This window comes from Dermacentor andersoni, chromosome 1 (assembly GCF_023375885.2).
Source record: "Dermacentor andersoni chromosome 1, qqDerAnde1_hic_scaffold, whole genome shotgun sequence".
NCBI classification, from domain to species: Eukaryota; Metazoa; Arthropoda; class Arachnida; order Ixodida; family Ixodidae; genus Dermacentor; species Dermacentor andersoni.
In genome coordinates, this window is record NC_092814.1 from 305,698,902 (window position 1) to 305,720,512 (window position 21,611).

The 21,611-nt window shown below is 45.9% G+C and overlaps 1 protein-coding gene across 1 annotated transcript in view; it reads left to right on the forward strand.

Moving 5' to 3' along the window:
* LOC126547722 (uncharacterized) overlaps positions 1-13,108 on the forward strand; it is a 28,328-nt gene extending 15,220 nt beyond the window's left edge. Inside the window, exons 3-5 of the mRNA XM_050195684.3 lie at positions 6,610-6,720; positions 8,537-8,650; positions 12,846-13,108. Of these exons, the coding sequence (XP_050051641.2) occupies positions 6,610-6,720; positions 8,537-8,650; positions 12,846-12,955 (335 nt within the window). The 3' untranslated portion in view covers positions 12,956-13,108. The remainder of the gene's footprint in view (positions 1-6,609; positions 6,721-8,536; positions 8,651-12,845) is intronic.
* The last annotated feature ends 8,503 nt before the right edge of the window (positions 13,109-21,611 follow it).

The window sequence follows — 21,611 nt, forward strand, 5'->3', positions numbered from 1 at the left end:
CGTTACTTGGATCGATCCTGAAGGCGTAACAACGCCGCAAGGCGTGCACGTAGCGTTAGGAACTTCGATGGAAGGATGGAGGAATGCGGACCGATACCGAAGGCTGTCCGGTACAGCACAATGTCTCAAAACGCTATCTACGTTAGGGGGAGGAATTAGGGGGACGCTCTCGAATTTATGAGAAATTTCATGAGTAACGTGACGAACGCGAAAGACAGTGATATTGACCATTATTTGTGCGTTCGTGCGTCAGTGGTATCAAGAAAAACGCTGCGCGCGCCCGTTTCTCTCTCGCGCACAAATTCTTGCGCGTGAAGTTTGCGCACGCGCAAGACGCGTCAAAACAAGCTAGTCACTTTGGTGCAAAAAATTGTAAGCGTGCGCGTGTGGCCTGACCGCACTTGCCAGTTTTGCTCCACGGTTCTCATCTGTATTTCTTAAGCACATTTCTACTTGTCTAAAGAATATTCATTTTCAATCAATTTTGTACATTATTGCCATAAATGCCAATCAAATTTCTGTCTTCGGCATTCGGCACCTTCAACTGTAAATGTTCCTAAGCTGTGGTTGCTAAAGGACGGCGGCCGCCCACGGTGCTCCTGACATGACAGTGTGTTATCACAAGGTCTTCAAGCGAAGCGCACGCCTATACCTAGCCGAACGTGGTTGTCTGCCATCAATTGAGCTAACAATTGAGCTCGTATTCCTTCTGGGCACTTAGCCATGCCTTCTAAACCTCATTAGTTTACCATACCAGCAAGCAGTGCAGTGCTTGAGTCGTTATGCTGGCGCTTGCTTGTTTTGTCTCTAGTTGGTAATGCGCAGTTAAAGTCGCGTATACGCACAAGCAGTTTGTCACAATCGCTATAGTACCTAACTATATACATAGAAAAACTCAGTTCTTTCTTGCAAGTTCTTTGCTAGCCAAATCACGGCGCCATTCCCTGTTCGTTAGCAAATAATAATAAGTATAACTTGTATCACAGCGTCAGTGCTGCTTCACGAGTAACAACAGAGAGGCAGCCGAGGACCCGACAGCGTGACTCATACCATGTGTCCCGTTTAACTTGTGCCAAAATTTTACAATACGCATGTGCCACGTAGTTGGACAGACCCACGGTAATGATGTTTGCCGTCGCTTGGAGAATGTCAGTCTGTTCTTGTGTCTAGTCTAATTCCATAACGCATTATGATTAGTTAATCAACGTCGGAAATATTATATTCCGAGCAAGAATGTCATTGAGAAAATTGTAGGCCAGACTGAAAAATTCCCGATCCAGCTTTCGGTTATACGTGCTGCACGAAAGCTTTTTTCCAGAGGCCTATGCAGGAAAGGTCCGAGTTAGGCCAAGTACGGGATCTGCGCGAGCTCTGCCGGGGCCCTCAGACGATTGAGCTAACGGTTTCAAGACAAAAATTAAATCCTCGGCATGCCTACACTTCCAATGGCTTATCTAGATTCACTCTGAGGTTGTCATCATTTGGGCGTTACCTCATGGGCGGCTGAAAAAAGAGGGAGTCACGTGGTCCAACTGTCGATTCTCTTTTTCTATTATTCGAGCAAAATATCCCCTCCATATATATATATGCAAGCGTTAGTGTGATCCTCGAGGGTAGGTTAATGGCCAAAGACAAATATACAATGAAACCTCAAAGCGAGGAAGTATAAGGGGAGAAGAGCCAGAGAAAACCGTTGCATTAAAACGTTTTGCTCCTTAAGTGAGAGCGCTGTCAACGACTGTTACTGCCAGGGGCTTTCGCATGGCCAAGAAGCTTAAGCACGTTTGCCAATATCACTTTTGATATAACTCCGGCCCGTTACTTGGGTGCTCCGCCGAAGTGTTATAAACATAGCGATCGATATTGCGAAAGCGGGTGTGCGAATTGTACAAGCAAGCAGAGAAGGCTACATAAGTCGATGCTTGGTAGATCCACTGTCTGTCGACTGTTTTTGATAAGCAAAATTTGTTATGTCTTTCAAACGCTTTACTGTCCGAGAGCTAATTTACTAAATTTGAGGGCTGTGTTCGCGTTTATTGTCTGGGAGTCTCACTGGGAGAGGGCTAGTCATACGAACTTTTTCAAACGCGACCGCAACAGTGGATATGCTTTAGTTCACTTGTTCTTGTGCGAAGCGGTCGACCAGTTGATTAGCGATGCAAAAATACCCCTTTTTGCGTGCAATATGGTTCTACTTGGGAGCAGGTTGGCCTGGTATTGTAGTTGCGGCTTGCCAAATGACAGGGCCAGGGTAAGGATTATTTAAACAAGTTGTATAGGCTCGATAATTTTTATGCGGACGCTTTTCCTTGGAGACATAAGTGAAGTGAGTCGTAAAATGTGGTACAAAGCTGTCTGTGATTTAGTACTTCCTCTAACACTTTACTGACCGTTGTAATATTCTACAGGGCAAGAAAGAAATGTTATTAAGAAGTAAGAGAGTGATGGCGCCAACCCCTACAAATATATATTTTTTGGCCTGTACATTGCTACCATGCCAGTTGAGAAATGCCAAGCAGACAAAGGGTTATTTGTTCTATGGTGCCTTCATTGTAATATACGCAGAAATGACGAAACAATTTAACACGTGCTGCTTGACTGTTGGAATGCTGTCTTTATATAAGAGATGCTCCAACGTAGTCTCAAAAAATAATTTTTGATTGACCCATACAGAGTCCGTTTCTTGTCTGTTCAATGAGATCATCGTAGCCCAATCGATATAATTATGGTTGGGGCGTTGTACAGAATATGATGGCGTAGAACAGCAAATATTACATGCAGTCAAGGACGTCTCTTCGGTGATACAATACTTTAGAGTAAGTATACTTGATTTGTGCAAGCCAAAAATAAGCTGACATGTGCGCCGGAGCCCTTGGAATGCATCAAGTTCTTGACAACATTAAAGGAGTGTTAATATGGTGTCAGCTGAGGCAAGACTGGTGATTTAGATCAATGTTTTCATATTTGCGTGGTTTTATTATACTGCTTAAACGTCGTGTATGTGTTGCTATTGTGCGTGAACTCCAAGTGACTTCTGTACTAATATCGTTATTGTATCAGGCAACAAAGGAAAATAAGCGATTGTGGTTTAATGATAAAGCATCAGGCTGTCATGTCGGATTGTTTTTTCTGAGAGAAAGTTTTTTGAAACAACGGCACCAGCAACATACCTAATTACCTGCCCGGAATGAGGCAAAGAGTGCTTCGCATTAAAACTTCTGCCAAGCTATTTCGAGCCGTACAATTTACGTACAAGTACTTGGCGCACAGGATGCGAAGTCGCACTTCATAGTGTCACGTGGCACCGCGTATGACCAGAAGATGCCCATGTAGCGTGCTCGAAACATTTCTACGCCAGCTGTAGAACTTTCTTTCGGTTATTATTTCTATTTTTTGTTTGGTATCATGCCCACGCCTGGAGTGTTCTTTTTAGAGCGAAGCTGTTAGCTAGCCTGTAGTTGGTCGGAATTTTTCGTAGGCTCGTATTCACCCAAAAGACAGCACCGTCCCCTAGCGGTCGTGGCCCCTCAGACGGACCTCAAACGGCAGCTGAAAAACAGCTTTGTCTTCGAGTTTTCATGTAACAGAGTTTTGTTTTCCTGTATATTCGAATAACAATCCGATGCTATCATGTCTGCAGGTTATGCGGAAGTCGTACTTTACGAATTTTCTCCCGCAATTTACTTTGAGAAATTCATCCAGATCAATGGGCACTTACGCTGGGCGGAGAGCCTATAATAATGAGGATGTGTGCTGCCCTTCTACACACGTGCGCGCGTGCACGACGTACGTGTGCACACAATGTATCTGTCCTTGATTCGTGGGCGCTCTGCTTGTTGCATTTGTCGCACAGCATGTGCTGCGACCGCAATCTACATTATGGCAAACACTGGATGGATGGATGGATGGATGGATGGATGTTATGAGTATCCCCTTTGGAACGGGGCGGTGGGTTGCGCCACCAAGCTCTTGCTATTATACTGCCTAATGTCCTACCTAGGTTAAACATTAAAAAAAGAAAAAAAAGCACTGTACAAGAACAGTACCACCACCTAGCGGCCGGGGCAACTCAGACAGCCCACAAACGGCAGCTGGAAAAGGGGGCGCAAGGGCTGACGCCACTAGACAGAGCGCGCACCTGCACCGCTTTTGCACTGGCTACTCCGAGCTGCCAGCGAGAATGTCTTCAGGTATAAGCGTAACTTTTCGTGGCAATACAGCGTTATCGAGCCCTTTCGACACTAATAAGACATCGCTCTGTCAGGTTTTCTTGCTGACGACCCGTTTTAGCGTAATCTTTTACTTCCCTGTTGCACGCCCTCGCGATATCTGACGAGCCACCGCAAGCTAAGCCAGGGGAAGCGGACCATCCAAATGCGTCCTCGTGCTTAGCAGCCCAACACCATAGCCACTAAGCAACCAAGGCAGGTTGCTTAGTGTTGCATATCCGGGAATGCACGCGAGTGCCAGCGATTATTCCGGAATGCGCGATGAGACATGTATAATATCGGACGCACTTGACTGCGCCATCCATGAGTTCAGATCCGACGACCGACGGCTATGCGCACCGCTATCGTGTTGCTTGTCTTTCTGGGCACAAGTTTTCGCAATGAAGAGCTATGTTCTAAACGCACACATGTTTGCTTAAAAGAAGTTCCGGGGTTTTACGTGCCAAACCCGCGATTTGATTACGAGGCACGCCGTAGTGGGTAACTCCAGATTAATTTCGACCACCTGGGGTTCTTTAATCTACACTCAATGCACGGTACCAGACAGCTCTTGCATTTCGCCCTCATCGAAATGCGGCCGCCGTGGCCAGGATTCGATCCTGCGAACCAGTGCTTAGCAGCGCAAGGTCTAAGCCACTAAGCAACGACGGTCATATGTTCGCTCCGACATCGTCACTACAACAGTGATAATATTGTGCTAGGCGATTTTTAGTGGTGCCTGGCAAGCTATTATAAAGACACGCACATTGTGTACTATAACGCACGCGAAACCTATACAAAAATAAACATGTTCGCGGAATGGACACCACAAATGAGGAAACGTCCGTCTTGCTATTCCTGGTATCCACGCCGCGTGCAACATGTTTATTGCTGAAGATCCACAACTCGTCCAACGCCACGTTGTTTCGAAATATGTAAATTCGTAAATATTCAAAGATAGAGAGGACACGTTGATAACATCATGCAGAGTGTAAAGCAGTGGCGACCAGTATAACAGTGCCAATGATGTTGAAGCCCGATTGGTTAGAAATGTGGTGCTTTCTTCCTAGGAACGTGCCACGCACCTAGTATGCGAAGTTCTAACGCCACCGGAAAAAAACTTTCTGTCGCCTTTTGAGTATCGAAAAACTTAGGACGCTATAACGTAAAGCTATTACAAACTGTTTGTATTCCATTTCTAAAATGTGCCTTCTACGATTGGTCCTCGCGGGATCGAATCCCGCCACGGCGGCCGCATTTCGATGGGGGCGAAATGCGAAAACACCCGTGTACTTAGATTTAGGTGCACGTTAAAGCACCCCAGGTGGTCGAACTTTCCGGAGTCCTCCACTACGGCGTGCCTCATAATCAGAAAGTGGTTTTGGCACGTGAAACCCCATAATTTAATTTTTTTTTACGATTGGTCAGAAATCTTTCGGGCCACCCCCACTTCATCTATCTGCCACGGGACGTCACGAAAACCGCGAAAACTCCCCATCTGAAATGACGTATGTGCGCACTGATTATCCATGATTAAGCCGAACAAAAAGAAAATAATTATTTCCGATTCTATTCCTTTTTTGTCATTAGCCGCGTTATTGGTAAAAAGTTAAAAGACCGCTCCCAGTCTGCCCACTTCGCCTATCTGTCACGCGACGTCACAAAATTGCGAAAACTGAGCACGTCAAAGTGACGTATATGCATTGCGTTAATATGCCGAACAAAACTGATAATATTTTTTTCCTGATAGCTGAAGACTGCCCCGTTCCGAAAGGAATAGAACAGGTCGGCCTGGCTTGTGCACTGGCTACTCGAAGCTGCAGGGAGCGTAAATTTAATCGCGTGTAATAAACATATTTTGCGGGGAAGGATAACGTAGTCGAGACATTTCGGCACGTTTACAACATCGCTCTGCCAACTATTCTTCGCTGAGGATACGTTTTAGCCTGATTTTTAAGCCTCCGTTACACACCACCGCGATTTTCGAGCAGCCACCGCAAGCTAAGCAAAGGGAAGCGGACCAATCGCAGACGTCGGCACCACCCTCCTCATCCGGTTATCTCGTTTCACTGCGCTGGCTCAGCCCGCATAAAACCTCTCTACTGCTGCGTGCTCTTCGCCTCTTGTCAACCGATTAGATCAGAGAAACCTACCAAGATAGGCGATGCTACTCGTTTTGAAAGCAAACAAAAGTGACCTCCAATAAACGAGGAAAGCGTTGGTCGGTTCAAACAACGCTGCGCGTCACCGACCTGGGTCGGCGGCTACGTAAATTTGACGCGAGAACATTGGAATCAAAATAGATTGGAATAGTTTTACATTATAGGGTCCTACTTGTACGTGTTCTTCAATTTCATCCTTCACCTAACCTCTATTTGCCTTTTTTTTTTCTTCTGCGCAGCATGCAGAGATGACGAATGCAAGGCCCGCTGCGAGGGCCAGTTGAACCAGCAATATGTGGACGTTATAGGGCACTGCGAAGGGGTGGCATGCAAATGCAACTACAAAGAACGTAATATGCGCTCTACGTTTAATCTCTTTCAAAGTTATTTTTTGTACGTGTGTGTTACTTCAGCGACAATGTCTATCTTTCGCTACAGCATGTACATTGAAGTTCGATCGCATTTGTGTGTCAAGGTAAAATAAATGCTGGTAATACCATTCATGAATCATAAAGATATTATGAGAGCACCGACGAACTGTTTAGCCCTTCTTTCACGCAGATGGTGCCACCATAAGTGATGTGTACCGTAGCGTCGCGCACAATTACCCTGACATCCATTGGTGACTCGGGGGGAGCAAAAAAAAAAAAAAAGAGAGAGGGGAGACGTAAAAGGCTGATGAATCCCACCCATCTACGAAGGGAATACTGTCAGAAAAATACTAAATGACAAGAAAAGTGACTACTCATTCACCAGAATTGCACTCACATTGCAATATTAATACCTCTGGAGTAAACAAAACTGTAAAGGCCCATGACTAATATCAGTTGTGAAAAATGCCTAGTAACCGACAAAAAGTAAGAATTCTATAAAAATGAATCAAAGAGTAATGCCAGTTACAATGCTTACCATATGCAAGCTATAAGCATCTCAATTGATCAATATGTTAGCGCAAGTAGAAGTGACTAAGAATGTGGTGGTGTGGTATGCTTGCTATTGAGAGTGATTTACTCATCAGGGTGACTAAGTAAATTGATGGACGATAACTCAATATGTGAAACCCAGTTTAGCTGTCAATATCACCAGTAACATAGCCTCCAAAGCTGTTCAGAATAAATAGCATAAAATGATGACCAATATTCAGTTCGTATGCATGGATTCTGCATTTAGAGCTTCGTATGAGCCAGTGAACGTGGCACAAGTGGGCACTTTCATCTGAGTCGCGCGAGTGATTTTTGCTGACAATCTGTGGTTTCTCCTTTTAAATGAAGCAATAATTTAACGTGGAGAACACGAATATTTTTTTACAAATGCCCACAAAATGCCGTTTCATCTTGCAACTCACTTTTGTTTAGATGTTTCAGCCTTTTTTTATTATGTGTAATATCGTACTCTGCTTGCAAAAAAAAAAAGAAATCTGTTTCAGGTTATTATTTTATAGCGATGTATTAGTCATATTTAAGTACGGGTCTCTCATATGAGAGAGAAAAATATTTTATTGAAGGAAAGGCAAAGAGGTTCGCCTCAGCTAGTGTGCTCTAATGTGTTACTATGTAAAGCGGTAAGACGACAAGTCAAAGAAAGACGGGATGAACGATGATGTATGGTGCATGATATATGGATGTATGAAAGTTTAGCTGGCGCTTGTAGCGACTTCTTTAATGGTTGTAATGACTGTCGGTAGATCTAGCATGGCGCTCTAAAATAGCGCCTTAATCTAAGCAAGAGTCGCGATGTGGGCATGTTATATCTTGGCTAAAAGTGGCTGAGCGCAGGGAAACGTGAATACACAGAGCACAGGAGCCTGTGCGTCCCATATGACTTTGTTTGTCATTATGTTTCCCTGCGCTCAAACACCTTTAGTCCATCTATGCTACGTGACTTTACCCGTCGACCGCTGAGCATGCAATCACTAACAGCCATGACTAGTGCCATATACAAAACCTACGCTGTTCTGAAACGGGTTTCACGTCAACTTCTCATAGCATTTTCTTATACCATTTCCCAAAAATTTCACTTCGAACATGGAATACGAATTCGAAAATTCCAATAGCTTCAGCGCCTTTATTGCGCTTCAATGTATGTGTATGGCGTTCGCTGAATTGGAGAGCTGTGTGAGATTACCGTTGTGATCACCGACTTTGGGCTTTTGTTTTTGCCTTGCAGCATGCAATGTGCGACAATGTCAAAGGCGTTGTCGCGCAGAAGGAGACCGGAGGCGTATGCCGAACGCAAATGGCCGATGCGAACGAACGAACTGCATTTGCACTCTTGAAGATGGTAAGCCTCTCATCCCTACCGAGTTGGTCAAAGACAAAAAAGAGACGATAGATCTCCTTACCTCTATCATCAGGAAAAACGTGGTTATTGCCCTGAACAGTTAAAAGAAAGCACTAAGTGCTTCCATTTCCCCTATTGTCTTTGACTAAATTCTGGGGTTTTACGGGCAAAAAGTTTGCTGCGTACATATGCTGCATACGTCATGAACTCATACATCTTTTTTAGAGCGCAGCTCTTTGGCGTCCGTTCCTGGGTTTCGCGTCGTCGTCGGCGTTGTCGTCGGCCTCGTAACCAGCTCCGCCCCCCTTTCATCCCCCCAGCGCTAGCAGCGACCGACTGATACCGCTGGATGCCGCTGACGCCGCTAGAGAGTCAAGATAACGTGACTGCATAGAACACCGTCGCCGCCATGCAGAAAGAGGAGGAAAGGGTCCCCCCCCCCCCCTGTTCTTGTGTGGCGGATAGGGTGCTCTTCAGTTGCCGACGCGCCGGTTATTTCACGTAGGCCCCGGCACGTCGACGAATACGTGACCACCTTCCCACGGCTAGACCTGGTTCTTAGCGCTGCGGAAGCGAGGGTATCATATTGTTTGTGTCGGCATCGGCGGCGTTGTCCCTGAAACCAACTCCGCAGCTGGGGTTGACTCACTATCGGCGTCAGCGGCATCAGTCAGTCGCTGCTATCTCTTCCCTCCTCCCTTTATCGTGTTGTCCGCTTGCTGCGCGCGCTTCTGCCCCCATCGTTTGCCGCTGGGTGTACACGCCGCCCCCCTCCCCCCTCTTCCTGCGAGTCTCCGGTTGTCAAAGCGCCGGCTCGAACTTAATTCCTTTCTTCGCTCCTCCTCCAATGCAACCCCTGTGCGGTGGCAATCAGAGAGCCAGATCGGTGGCGGCGGATCTGTATATGTGCACCGCCCGAGCCGAAATTGCCGCTGCCGTTCGCCCTGTGCGGTGGCAATCAGAGAGCCAGATCGGTGGCGGCGGATCTGTATATGTGCACCGCCCGAGCCGAAATTGCCGCTGCCGTTCGCCACTGCGAAATTATCTGCCAGTTCTTTCTGAGCCATGAGCGAGACGACCGATGGAAGTCCTCCGTCTGCTGCTGCTGCTGCTGCTGCTAAACGAGCTGCCAGAGCAGAGGCCCAGCGCCGTCGCCGTCAGAATCCAGAGGTGCGTGCCGCCGAAGCAGAAGCTTACCGTCGCCGCCGTCGAGATGATCCAGGAGTACGCGTCGCCGAAGCAGAGGCTAAGCGCCGCCGCCGAGAAGACCCTGCCGTTCGCGCCGCCGAAGCGGAGGCTCATCGCCGCCGTCGAGAGCAACCAGCAGTAAGCGAGGCTGAAGCAGAAGCTCATCGCCGCCGCCGAGAAGACCCTGCCGTTCGCACCGCCGAAGCGGAGGCTCATCGCCGCCGTCGAGAGCAACCAGCAGTAAGCGAGGCTGAAGCAGAAGCTCATCGCCGTCGCAGAGAAGACTCTACCGTTCGCGCGGCCGAGGCCGAGGCCAAACGCAAACAAAGGCTCGCAAACAGTCAGGGTGCAACAAATGCTTTCCGGCGACAGTTTACAGACAATCCGTTTGGAAGTGTGTGTTCAGTGTGTGATCGGCTCTGGTTCCAAAATGACGTGAAACCGCTTCCGGATACGTGCCGTGAGAATCTCCGGTGTGCGTTTCCCAACTCGGACTTGTGTCAATTCAGACTGTGTTCTTCATGCATGCAATCTGTGCGGAAAGGTGACATTCCTCATTTTTCGACAACAAACGGTTACAAATATCCCTCGAGGCCAGCGCACCTTCCACAACTTAATGCGGTGAGTGTAAGACTCGTATCTCCGCGAATCCCATTCATGCAAGTGCGACGACTGATGCACGGCGGAGGCCAATATGGCATTAAGGGTATAGATCTCGTCTTTGAGAATCAAGCATTGGTGTACCAAGTCGAACATATATCAGTCTATTTCTCCGACCACAAAGCTTCCTTCATGACTGTCAAGAACTGTTAGTGGAGTCTTTGTTAAAGGAATACGTGTGAAAAATAAAAAAAAAAAATTCTGTGATAGCGCATACATGTGTTGCTCGATTTCTTTGCCTCAATCTATCGAAAAGGTGAAACAGCTTATTTGCTGCGCTCAAATTTCGCATTAGGAAGTAACGTAATCGTCGGTAATTTTTTTTTTTTCATACGGCACCAAACTACGCCGACCCAAGCGCCGCAGCAGTCACCGCATCTCCCATGCATCTGCCGCAACCACTGCTGCAGCCGCGCCGGCACCTTCTACGCGTGTGACGCTATAACCACGGAAGCGCACGTCATGTGCACAAGCGCCGTCGCCGCACTATTTCCCCCTCTTCCTTTACCCGTCTCCATTCCTGCCCACGTGCGGTGTCCTTGATATCGACAAAAGCCGCCCAGGGTACCTCCCCTGGAAACGCATGCGGGGGGTGCATACGGGGGCTAAAAGTAAACAGCTTCGCTGTAAAAGCACGACTTCATGACGAGGCACGCTGTAGCGGGGGACTGAAGATTAATTTTGACCGCCTGGGGTACTTTAAACTAAATACAAGTGCACGACTGCTTTAACGCGACGGCACTAAAGGGCTCATGAAGCGGAAAATCGGGCGATGTGGCAGGGGATGGTACCAAAAGTCATGTGGTCACAGAGACGCGCTCGTGCCACTGCTCGCGCGTTCGTCGTCGTCTTCCTCCACAGCTGGCTCCAGTGGCGTTCATCATGCCGGCGTTCCCATAGTGCTCCTCCCTCTGCGAAGGCGCTGACGGCAATGACATTTTGCCAGTCGGTGCGATGAGTTCGGTGAGTCCTGTCGTGCGCTCTGATGGACGAATCTTCGATGAAGATGGTGCAAAGAGTCATCTGGTAACAGAGGCAGACGGTTCCGGTGGCCGGTCTATATATAGCGCCACTCTTCGCGGGTCAGCGAGTCGGTGCGGTGATTTCGGTGAGTTATGTCGTGCGCTCTGGTTAATGAACCTTCGATAGAGATGGTGCAAAAAGTCACGTGGTCAAAGAGGCAGACGGTTCCGGTGGCCGGTCTATATGTAGCGCCACTCTTCGCGGGTCTGCGAGTCGGTGCGGTGATTTCGGTGAGTTATGTCGTGCGCTCTGGTTAATGAACCTTCGATAGAGATGGTGCAAAAAGTCACGTGGTCAAAGAGGCAGACGGCTCCGGTGGCCGGCCTATATATAGCGGCACTCGTCGCGCGGCTGCGAGTCGGTGCGATGATTTCGGTGAGTTCTGCCATGTGCACCGATGGACGAACCTTCGACTTGGACTTCTCAGTTGGTAGCTGCGACCACCTCTTTTGAGCGTCCACGCAAGTGCGCGAACGAGGCTGAGACACGCGATGCGAGAAATAATACAAGGCAGCATGAAAACAATCCCATTACATTTTGTAAAGCTTGTTATCACCGAGAAGACGTCGCTATGCTTTCGCATTCATCGACGTACGGATACCTAAGTGTCCTTGGCTTTTTTGCATTCTGCCTCAATCGGAATCAGGCCGTCTGTGAGGCATTGATCCCGAATGACATAGCACTGGGCTACCGCCGCTGGTGGCAAGCCATAAAATATGCAAAAAAGAAAGTCATGTGGAGACGTCACCTTGAATTCGCACCATGTATCCGTGACAACACAAAATTTGATGGATTCTGCTCTGGCATAGTTAAACTCTTATCGGTGAAAACGGACTAAATTGAATACTAAAGAAGTCAAAGACAAGTTTCGATAATTTCTACTGTGCCAGAATACGCCAAATAAAAAAAAAATACATTGAAATCCTTGACGTCACACTGGCGTGTCGCTGCTGAGGCTTCGTAGCGAAATAATAATAAAAAAAGCAAATAAGATATGTCCTAGCATTGCTTTTTTTTTCTTCAAAATAAACCTATTACCCCGAAATGAACAAGCAGAGTGTTCTGAAAGCATGGTTTGTCATTCTAAGCGAATATAGTGTTTATCTTCAGTGCCTCTCTATTGCAGTGCCACAAAATTACAAGCCAATGTTTTGTTGCTGCGTTTAGGACAGAATGCTGGTAGGCAGTACGATGCCTTGTGAAAAAGGCTGTCAATAGGCATCTCTCGTGCATCGTGTAAGCTGTTGACACAGCATTTGACACTTGTTAAAAGCCATTCTCACTTTTTTGACAAAAAATATAACTTGTTCCATTCTTCTTGCAGACTGCGATAAAACGAAGTGTAGGGAAATGTGCATCGCTAAATACCCGGGAAGACCAAGCCACTCCAAGGGAGTATGCATCGATGGAGAATGCACCTGCAGGCATTCGTAATAAATCAAGGACGTGCCGGAAGTTTCACGAGAAGATGCACGGATGTTCTGCTACGTGGTTCTGCGAGCAACAACGACGCTAGCGGCAATATTCAAAATAAAGAATGCTCGCGACATTGTGTCGTATGGGCGCTGACGAAACGCTAATACCAAAGGCAATTCATAGAATGTATAGCTTCACATTGACTCCATACACAGATAGAGTGCGCGTGTGTTCACTCAGCCGCAGATGCACTGTTGAAAGCTTGTAACTGACTTTCTTTTTTTTTCACATGATTCACGGTAAATCCCCCTGAAAAAAAAAAAAAAAAAGCTCTTGATCGTGGAGAAGCGTCTAATGGCTGGCTTTTATGTGCTCGCGCGCTGCCCATGTTGTCATTGACAGAAGCGAAAGAGAGGGCGCCGCGATAAGCGCTGAAATGAGGTCCTTTATCTCGGAACCTCGCCGAGGAGAAAGCAGGCAATCTATTATGCGAGATTGTAGGTTCCTTGCAGCATGCAGCGCAATGATTCTTTGCGCGCATGTTCGCGGTAACTTTGTCTACAGATCACGAACGCACTCTCACCCTATTCGAGAAGTGTTGGAGTATTCCTTTAATAAAATGATAACTAAATGGGCATTGAAGTAGCAACACATGACGGAGAATTCACCAAAATGGCAAGTGTCTTCGTTCGACTCTAATAGAATGACAGGTGTGTTTAGTGATCGATGATGAAGCTGACCTGGAATATAATCTAAGAAATACTGTAATATAACATATATTATGTAATATTACTACTATATCATAAATTATACAATATTATAATATACAATATATATTCTGCGTAATATATAATGTAACAATAATATTATATGATGTAATACAGTATAGCCTTAATTGGCCCCAACGTTTTAAGCAACTTAACTTCCAACTTCCTTCCAGGAGAGCTCACCTCGGAGCAGAGAACGACGACGTACTGTCATGATGACAGGTTCTTTTACGGTTTATCGTTCACCGAATAACGTAAAACCTGGGGAGAAATATCAGAACGGGAAAAATACGTCGCATAAAGATTCTTACTTAATTTCTCGTTGTGCCGTTAGAAAATTGCTTCGTAGCCTGTGCATATACTTCATTTAGCCTCCGAAAAGTATGCACATCATGGAAGAAAACATGCCTTCCAATATACAACCCTACAATTTCACACAACATAGATGACGTTCCCATAGATAATGGTGCGGGAAGATGGAACATTTTTGGTTTATGTTGGGCGAAGGCACTACATCTGCAGGCTTGGAGTGACGCCCCACACCGGCAAAAGATGCCGAGAGCGAGTGGGGCTATAGTAATCCAGGTACAGCCAAAATAGGAAGGCGCACTAAGCTGGAAAAAAAAAAACACTCCCTCACCAGAACAGGTTGGCCTCCCTGGTGCAGTATTCGGCCACAACCTCCCTAATGATCTCTTCAATTAACCAATGGCCCTCAGTCCCCAGCGGCTGCGGAGCACCTGACCAAGGCGGCGGTCAGACTTGTAACGCAGGAGAGGGTGCTAAGTATCCCTAGGTCTGGACAGACTGCCAATAGAAAGTGACCCTTGCTACGTTTAACACCCGAACCTTCTCGAGTGACGATAGCTTAGCAGGACTCTTCGAGGAACTATCAGACATTGTTTGGGATATTATCGGCCTTACTGAGATTAGAAGAACTGGTGAGGCTAACACATTGCTGAATAATGGCCATGTCCTCTGCTACAGAGGTCTCCCGAATAAGAAGGAATAAGGGGTAGGATTCCTAATCCATAAGGACATAGCGGGCAACATTGACGAATTCTACAGCATTAACGAGAGGGTAGCTGTAGTCGTAATCAAACTTAATAAGAGGTATAGATTAAAGATAGTAAAAGCCTACGCTTCAACATACAGTCACGACGATGAGGAAGTAGATTTGTTTTACGAAGATGTTGAATTAGAAATGAGAAAAGTGCAAACTCGGTATACAGTAGTAATGGGTGACTTCAATGCGAAAGTGGGGAAAAAGCAGGCGGGTGAACAGACAATTAGCAACTACGGCGTAGATTCTAGAAACGCTTGAGGACAGATGCTGGTAGATTTCGCCGAAAGCAATAAGCTGACAATAATGAACACCTTTTTCAAGAAACGTAGCAACAGAAAGTGCACTTGGAAAATCCCTAATGGTGAAAGAAGAAATGAACTGATTTCATACTTTCTGCCGATCCCAGCATAGTGCAGGATATAGAAGGGATAGGTAGGGTAAAGTGCAGTGATCATAGGTTAGTGAGGGCTAGGATTCACCTCAGTTTGAACAGAGAAGGAGTAAAATTGGTCAAGAAAAAACAGGTCTACTTAGAGGCAGTAAGGCTAAAAGCAGACAAATTTAGGCTAGCGCTTGAAAACAAATATGCAGCCTTAGAACAGCGAGATGACGATGATGACATAGAGGTAATCAATTAAACCGTAACGAGGCTGGCTTCAGAGGCAGCAATCGAAGGGGGAGGCAAGGCACAAAGGCAACGAGTAGGAAAGCTCTCAAAAGTAACAAAGGACATAATAAAGAAACGACAAAGAATGAAAGTATCCAACACAAGAGATAAGACAAAATTTGCGGCACTGTCAAAACAGATCAACAAAGCGAAAATAAGTTATATTCGAAATTATAACGTGAGAAAGACTGAAGAAGCCGTTAAAAATGGACGCAGCCTGAAATCAGTGAGAAGGAAACTTAGCATAGGACAAACCAAGATGTATGCACTGAAAGATAAGCAGGCTAATATCATCAGCAATCTCGAAGGTATAATAAAATCAGCGGAAGAATTCTATACTGACCTGTACAGTAGAGCTGTGCACGGGCCGCAATTCTGAGCCCGCGCCCGGCCCGGGCTCTACACTACCACAGGCGACCCGGTCCGGTCCTACGCTAAAGAAGCCTGAGTTCGCTCGGCCCGGCCCGGCTCGGCATTAGGCCGGGTTAAGACCCGGCCCGGGCCCGGCCCGACCTGCAATAAGGTGACGACGACACAAAAAGAAACAATATCAGAGATCGGGGAGCCCGACCGGTCCGTCCGAGAGATAGAAAGCCTGGCCCGGGCCCGGCCCAAGCCCGAGTAAGAGAATCTCCAAATGGCCCGAGCCCGGCCCGCAGGCCGAGCCGGGGCCGGGCTTTCGGGCCGGCCCGAGCCCGTGCACAGCTCTACTGTACAGTAGCCTGAGGACTCAGGAGTATTGTATTCGAAACAATAATGAACAGTAGGCAGAAACTCCTTCTATAACTAGAGATGAGGTCAGAATGGCCTTGCAAGGCATGAAACGGTCAAAAGCGGCAGGAGAGGATGGAATAACGGTCGATTTAATCAAAGGTGGAGGAGACATAATGGTAGGAAAGCTGGCGGCTCTCTATACGAAGTGTATATCGACTGCAAGGGTCCCAGAAAACGGGAAGAATGCAAACATTATACTAATCCACAAAAAGGGAGATGTTAAAGCACAAAAAAATTATAGGCCCATTAGCTCACTCCCAGTATTATATAAAATATTTACCAACGTAGTCTCCATTAGAATAAGGGCAACACTGGGCTTTAATCAACCAATGGAACAGACTGGCTTCAGGAAGGGATACTCTACAATGGATCACATGCATGTCATTATTCAGGTGATCGAGAAATCCACTGAGTATAATAACCCTCTCTATATGGCTCTCATAGATTACGAAAAAGCATCTGATTCAGTAGAGATACCAACAGTCATAGAGGCATTGCGTAATCAAGGAGTACAGACCGCTTACGTAGATACCCTGGAAAATATCTACAGAGATTCCACAGCCACCTTAATTCTACACAAAAAAGTAGGAAAATACCTATAAAGAAAGAAGTCAGACAAGGAGACACAATCTCTCCAATGCTATTCACTGCGTGCTTGGAAGATGTATTCAAGCTATTAAACTGGGAAGCCTTAGGAGTAAGGATCGACGGCGAATACCTCAGCAACCTTCGTTTGCGGATGACATTGTTCTATTCAGCAATACTGTGGACGAGTTACAACAAATAATTGAGGACCTAAACAGGGAGAGTGTAAGAGTGGGGTTGAAGATTAATATGCAGAAGACAAAGATAATGATAAATAACCGGGCAAGGGAACAAGAGTTCAAGATTGCAAGCCAGCGTCTAGAGTCTGTAAAGGAGTACGGTTACCTTGGTCAACTAATCACCGGGAACCCTGACCATGAGTAGAAAATTCAGAGAAGAATAAAAATGGGTCGGATCGCATGCGGCAGACACCATGAGCTCCTGACTGGGAGGTTACCGTTATCATTGAAAAGGAAGGTATACAATCAGTGCATTTCACCGGTGCTGACATATGGGGCAGAGACTTGGAGACTGACCAAGAAGCTTGAGAACAAATTAAGGACCGCGCAAAGAGCGATGGAACGAAGAATGCTAGGCATAACTTTAACAGACAGAAAGAGAGTAGTTTGGATCAGAGAGGAAACGGGTATAGACGATATTTTAATAGACATTAAGAGGAAGAAATGGCGGTGGGCAGGTTATGTAATGCGCAGATTAGATAACCGTTGGACCATTAGAGTGACAGAATGTATACTAAGAGAAGGGAAGCGGAGTAGAGGACGGCAGAAGACTAGGTGATGCGACGAAATTAGGAAATTTGCGGGTGCTAGTTGGAATCGGTTGGCGGAGGACAGGGGTAATTGGAAATCGCAGGGAGAGGCCTTCTTCCTGCAGTGGACATAAAATAGCTTGGTGATGATGATTATGATGATGTTTGGCGAAGCACGTTACGGGTGTTGAAATTGTGACGTCGATAAAAGGCTTAACTGTCAATAAAACTGCACTGTTAGATTGCGGAGCTGGAAGGACACTACGCAGAGCACATCGTTTGCATACATTTTAAGAGTCATGGCAAATATTGCAAGAGTTAATCACTTTCTAATCCAAGCCAACAACAATTGGCTGGCACACACTTGAGAATATGGGTCTTTCCATGTCATCCGTCCAATCGCAACTCTGTGCAGCAAAGGAATATATACTAATGCTCATACCAGGGCCATAATCTGCACAGTCACAGTGAACGTAAGAAAATGTTACACCGAGAGTGAAGCATACAGCGTTGCCAACCGTGGGTCTTCTGTTTAAGTGTATCGACAACGGCACTGAGCAAAGAAATACTCGAACCTCGCTATAACACAACTGGAAATAACAAAATAGTGAATATAATGAAGCGACTGAAATTCTCCTTGAAATCCCGAAGAGGTCCACGTATTTAAAACCTCGTTTTAACTAAGTGAAATTGTCCTGCCAATGGATATAACGAACTAGATTCGTCTCCAAAACCAAAAAGTTGCAGCTTCTCCCGAAAGGCGAAGCATCGATTGCAATAGCAAATTATTAAACAGCTATAATAAGTAAGGATAAGGGCTTCATCGGCCGCGTAAACGTTTAAGCATTCGCTTACTAAGTAAATAATCAAGCATGGTGACACAAGCGCCCAGGCAAATATGAGCATTCCTCACTCGGCGATCGCGGACACTCACTGCCAAACGCTGGAGTAAGGAATCGCGGAAGCAGCAACGAGCGAATTGACCTTCCTGCTACCGCTCCAGCACGAGCTAAGCGGCGAGAACAAAGCGCACATGAAGCTTTCAGCCCTTAGAGCACCTAGAGTCTGTACCACACCGCGGTTTGCTTTCAAGATAAGGCCCGTGGGGCGGCGCTCAGCCGTGCTATACGCAGCCGTCACCATAGTAGATAGCATTGGTGTCGCCGCAATCCAGGTGGTCACGAGCTGGCTGAGCCAAGTCGGCGAGGAGAAGTTCGCTTGCCTCCTCGGTTACGCAGCGAAGCGCTCTGTTGTCTGCCACGTGCTACTCGAACGCGACGAGCTAAGTGGAAAGTGAACGAGAAAGACCATCACAATGGAACAGAGAGCAGCTATCTAAAGAGTGTCGCGTCAACTGCTGAGTCGTGTGTTTCAGACGCTGAAGATTCTTTGGTTGTTTTATTCAAATTTCACTGCATATTATTTTTTATTTATGCAATATCAACAGCCCATTTACAGGCATTTCAGTGGGAGGAAATGCAGAGCATCAAGCGCACTCATGCAATACGACTTAGAAGTGAGCGATACAGTACCAATGGTAAGCACAATGGTCAAAGAATTGTAGACGCTATTCACATGCAGAAGAAAAAGAAACATAAGTCACATCGATCCAACAAGGCATAAAATGCATCATTCGATATTACATCAACCGCTGACGATGGTAGCCTATTTTACTCCCGTATTGTTTTAGGAAAAAAAGACATCCTGAATAGTTCTGTGTGGCAAAACATTTCTGGTACTCTATGGGCGTGGTCGCCTCGAGCTGATGCATAATAAGGTTCAAGTCTGTACTGTTGCCTATCAATACCAATTGTTGTGTGACAGATAATATGAAAAAGCTTTAAACGACGTTTTTTCCTGCGATTTCTAAGAGATTACTATTGTAAATTATTCTTTGCTTGTGTAGCGGTAAAGGTAAAACTATAATTTCCAGTAACAAATCTTGCAGCTAAATTTTGTACTCTTTCAAGGCGTTCCTTGTCACTAACCATCGGTGGGTCCCATACCTCGCATGCGTATTCAAACACAGGCCTGACGAACGTCTTGAACAGAAGCTCCTTAGTAGCCATACTGAAATTTTTAGCGTTGCGCCGTATATGTCTATCCTGCGCTTGCTATTTCATGATGAACATGGCGATGCCATTTTAAACCAGCGGTAGAATAAACTCTGAGGTATTTATATACAGACACCCATGACAATGCAATATTGTCTAAGGTATACTGAAACAAACGTGTTTTTTTCTTGCTAAATGACATAAAAACTGTCTTAGCTGGATTCAAACTCACGTTCCCCTTGCAACACCACTGAGCAATACAGCTGAGATAGCAATGTAAAATGCGGAAATCTTCTTCAGAACTAATAGGCTTGTAAAAAACGCACTCATCAGCGTACAATCTCACTGATATCATTGTTAAATAAAAGAAAGAAACGTGGACCCAGAACTGAGCCCTGAGGGACGCCAGAAGTGACGTCTCTTCTTGATGACTCAGCACCATTCAAAAGTACGCACTATTTGCGCAGTCTTTAGTATTCGGCAATCCATTCAATAACTTGAATAATGATGTTGTACGTGTGAAGTTTCTCAATTAAGAAAGAATGGGATGCAGTGCCGAATGCCTTCCTGAAATCTAAAGATATACAATCTATAGAAAATTGTTCGTCCATAGCACTGGCAATAACATGTGTGAATTCAATTGTGTTACGCAAGGCAAAACCTTTCTGAAGCCATGTTGAGAGGGATTAAATAGGGAATACCGATTCATATGTGCTACAATACTGGAGTATAATACGTGCTCTATAACTTTGCATGCAACACACGTTAAAGAAATCGGACAATAATTAACTATGTCACTTCGCGGACCAAATTTATGGAGCGGAACTACTGCACCAATCTTCCAATCATTGGGCAGGGAAGCTTCTGCCACTGATGTTTCTAAGAGTATTTTCAAACACCCGTGTTTAGGTGCATGTTAAAGAACCCCAGATGGTCGAAATTTCCGGCGTCCTCCACTACTGCGTGCCTCATAATCAGAAAGGGGTTTTGTCACGTAAAAATCCATAATTTAGTATTTTCAAAAAAGGAGCTATAGGTGGAGCACAAATTTTAAAGAAGTTATTAGTTAAACCAGGAGGTCCTCCACCTTTAGCAGCGTTTAATTTCAAAAGCAACAGTTCTACGCCACGTATGCTGATAACGACGCCATCCATATCACCCATCGGGGCTATCAGTTCTAGTGAGGTACTTCTGTGGTCATCATTGCTTGGCATTACTGTGGAAAACACGGAAGCAAAATACTAATTAAAGCATTCCGCTTTAGCTTTGTCGTCAGAAACGACGCCGTTTCCAGAGACAAGTGACGGAATAGGTGTTGCCTCTTTTCCATTTCTTTTCGCGTGCTACCAAAATTGCTTGGGATCATCCTTGCTTCAAAAAATATGGGGTTGTACGTGCCAAAACCACTTTCTGATTATGAGGCACGCCTTAGTGGAGGACTCCGGACATTTTGACCCCGTGAGGTTTTTTAACGTGCGCCTAAATCTAAGTACACGGGTGTTTTCGCATTTCACCCCCATCGAAAGGCGGCCGCCATGGCCGCGATTCGATCCCGCGACCTCGTACACAGCATCCAAACACCATAGCCACTGAGCAACCACGGCAGGTATCTTTGATTCTCAACTGGATAATTTGGCTGAAAGCATTCTTGGCTACGCGAATTGCCTTCTTCATTCCCGGCCATGGCGGCCGCATTTCGATGGGGGTGAAATGCGAAAACACCCGTGTGCTTTGATTTAGGTGCACGTTAAAGATCCCCATGTGGTCGAAATTTCCGGAGTCCTCTACTACGGCGTGCCTCATAATCAGAAAGTGGTTTTGGCACGTAAAACCCCATAATTAAATTTTTTTTGCCTTCTTCATTTCTGACGTAATTTCTTTCAGCTTCTTCCTGTCATCACTTGACGGCACTTGGAGGAAATTATGATAAAATCTTTGCCTTTTCTGTGTAAGGCTGCGCAAAATTTCCAAATTCAAGGCTTACTTCTACTT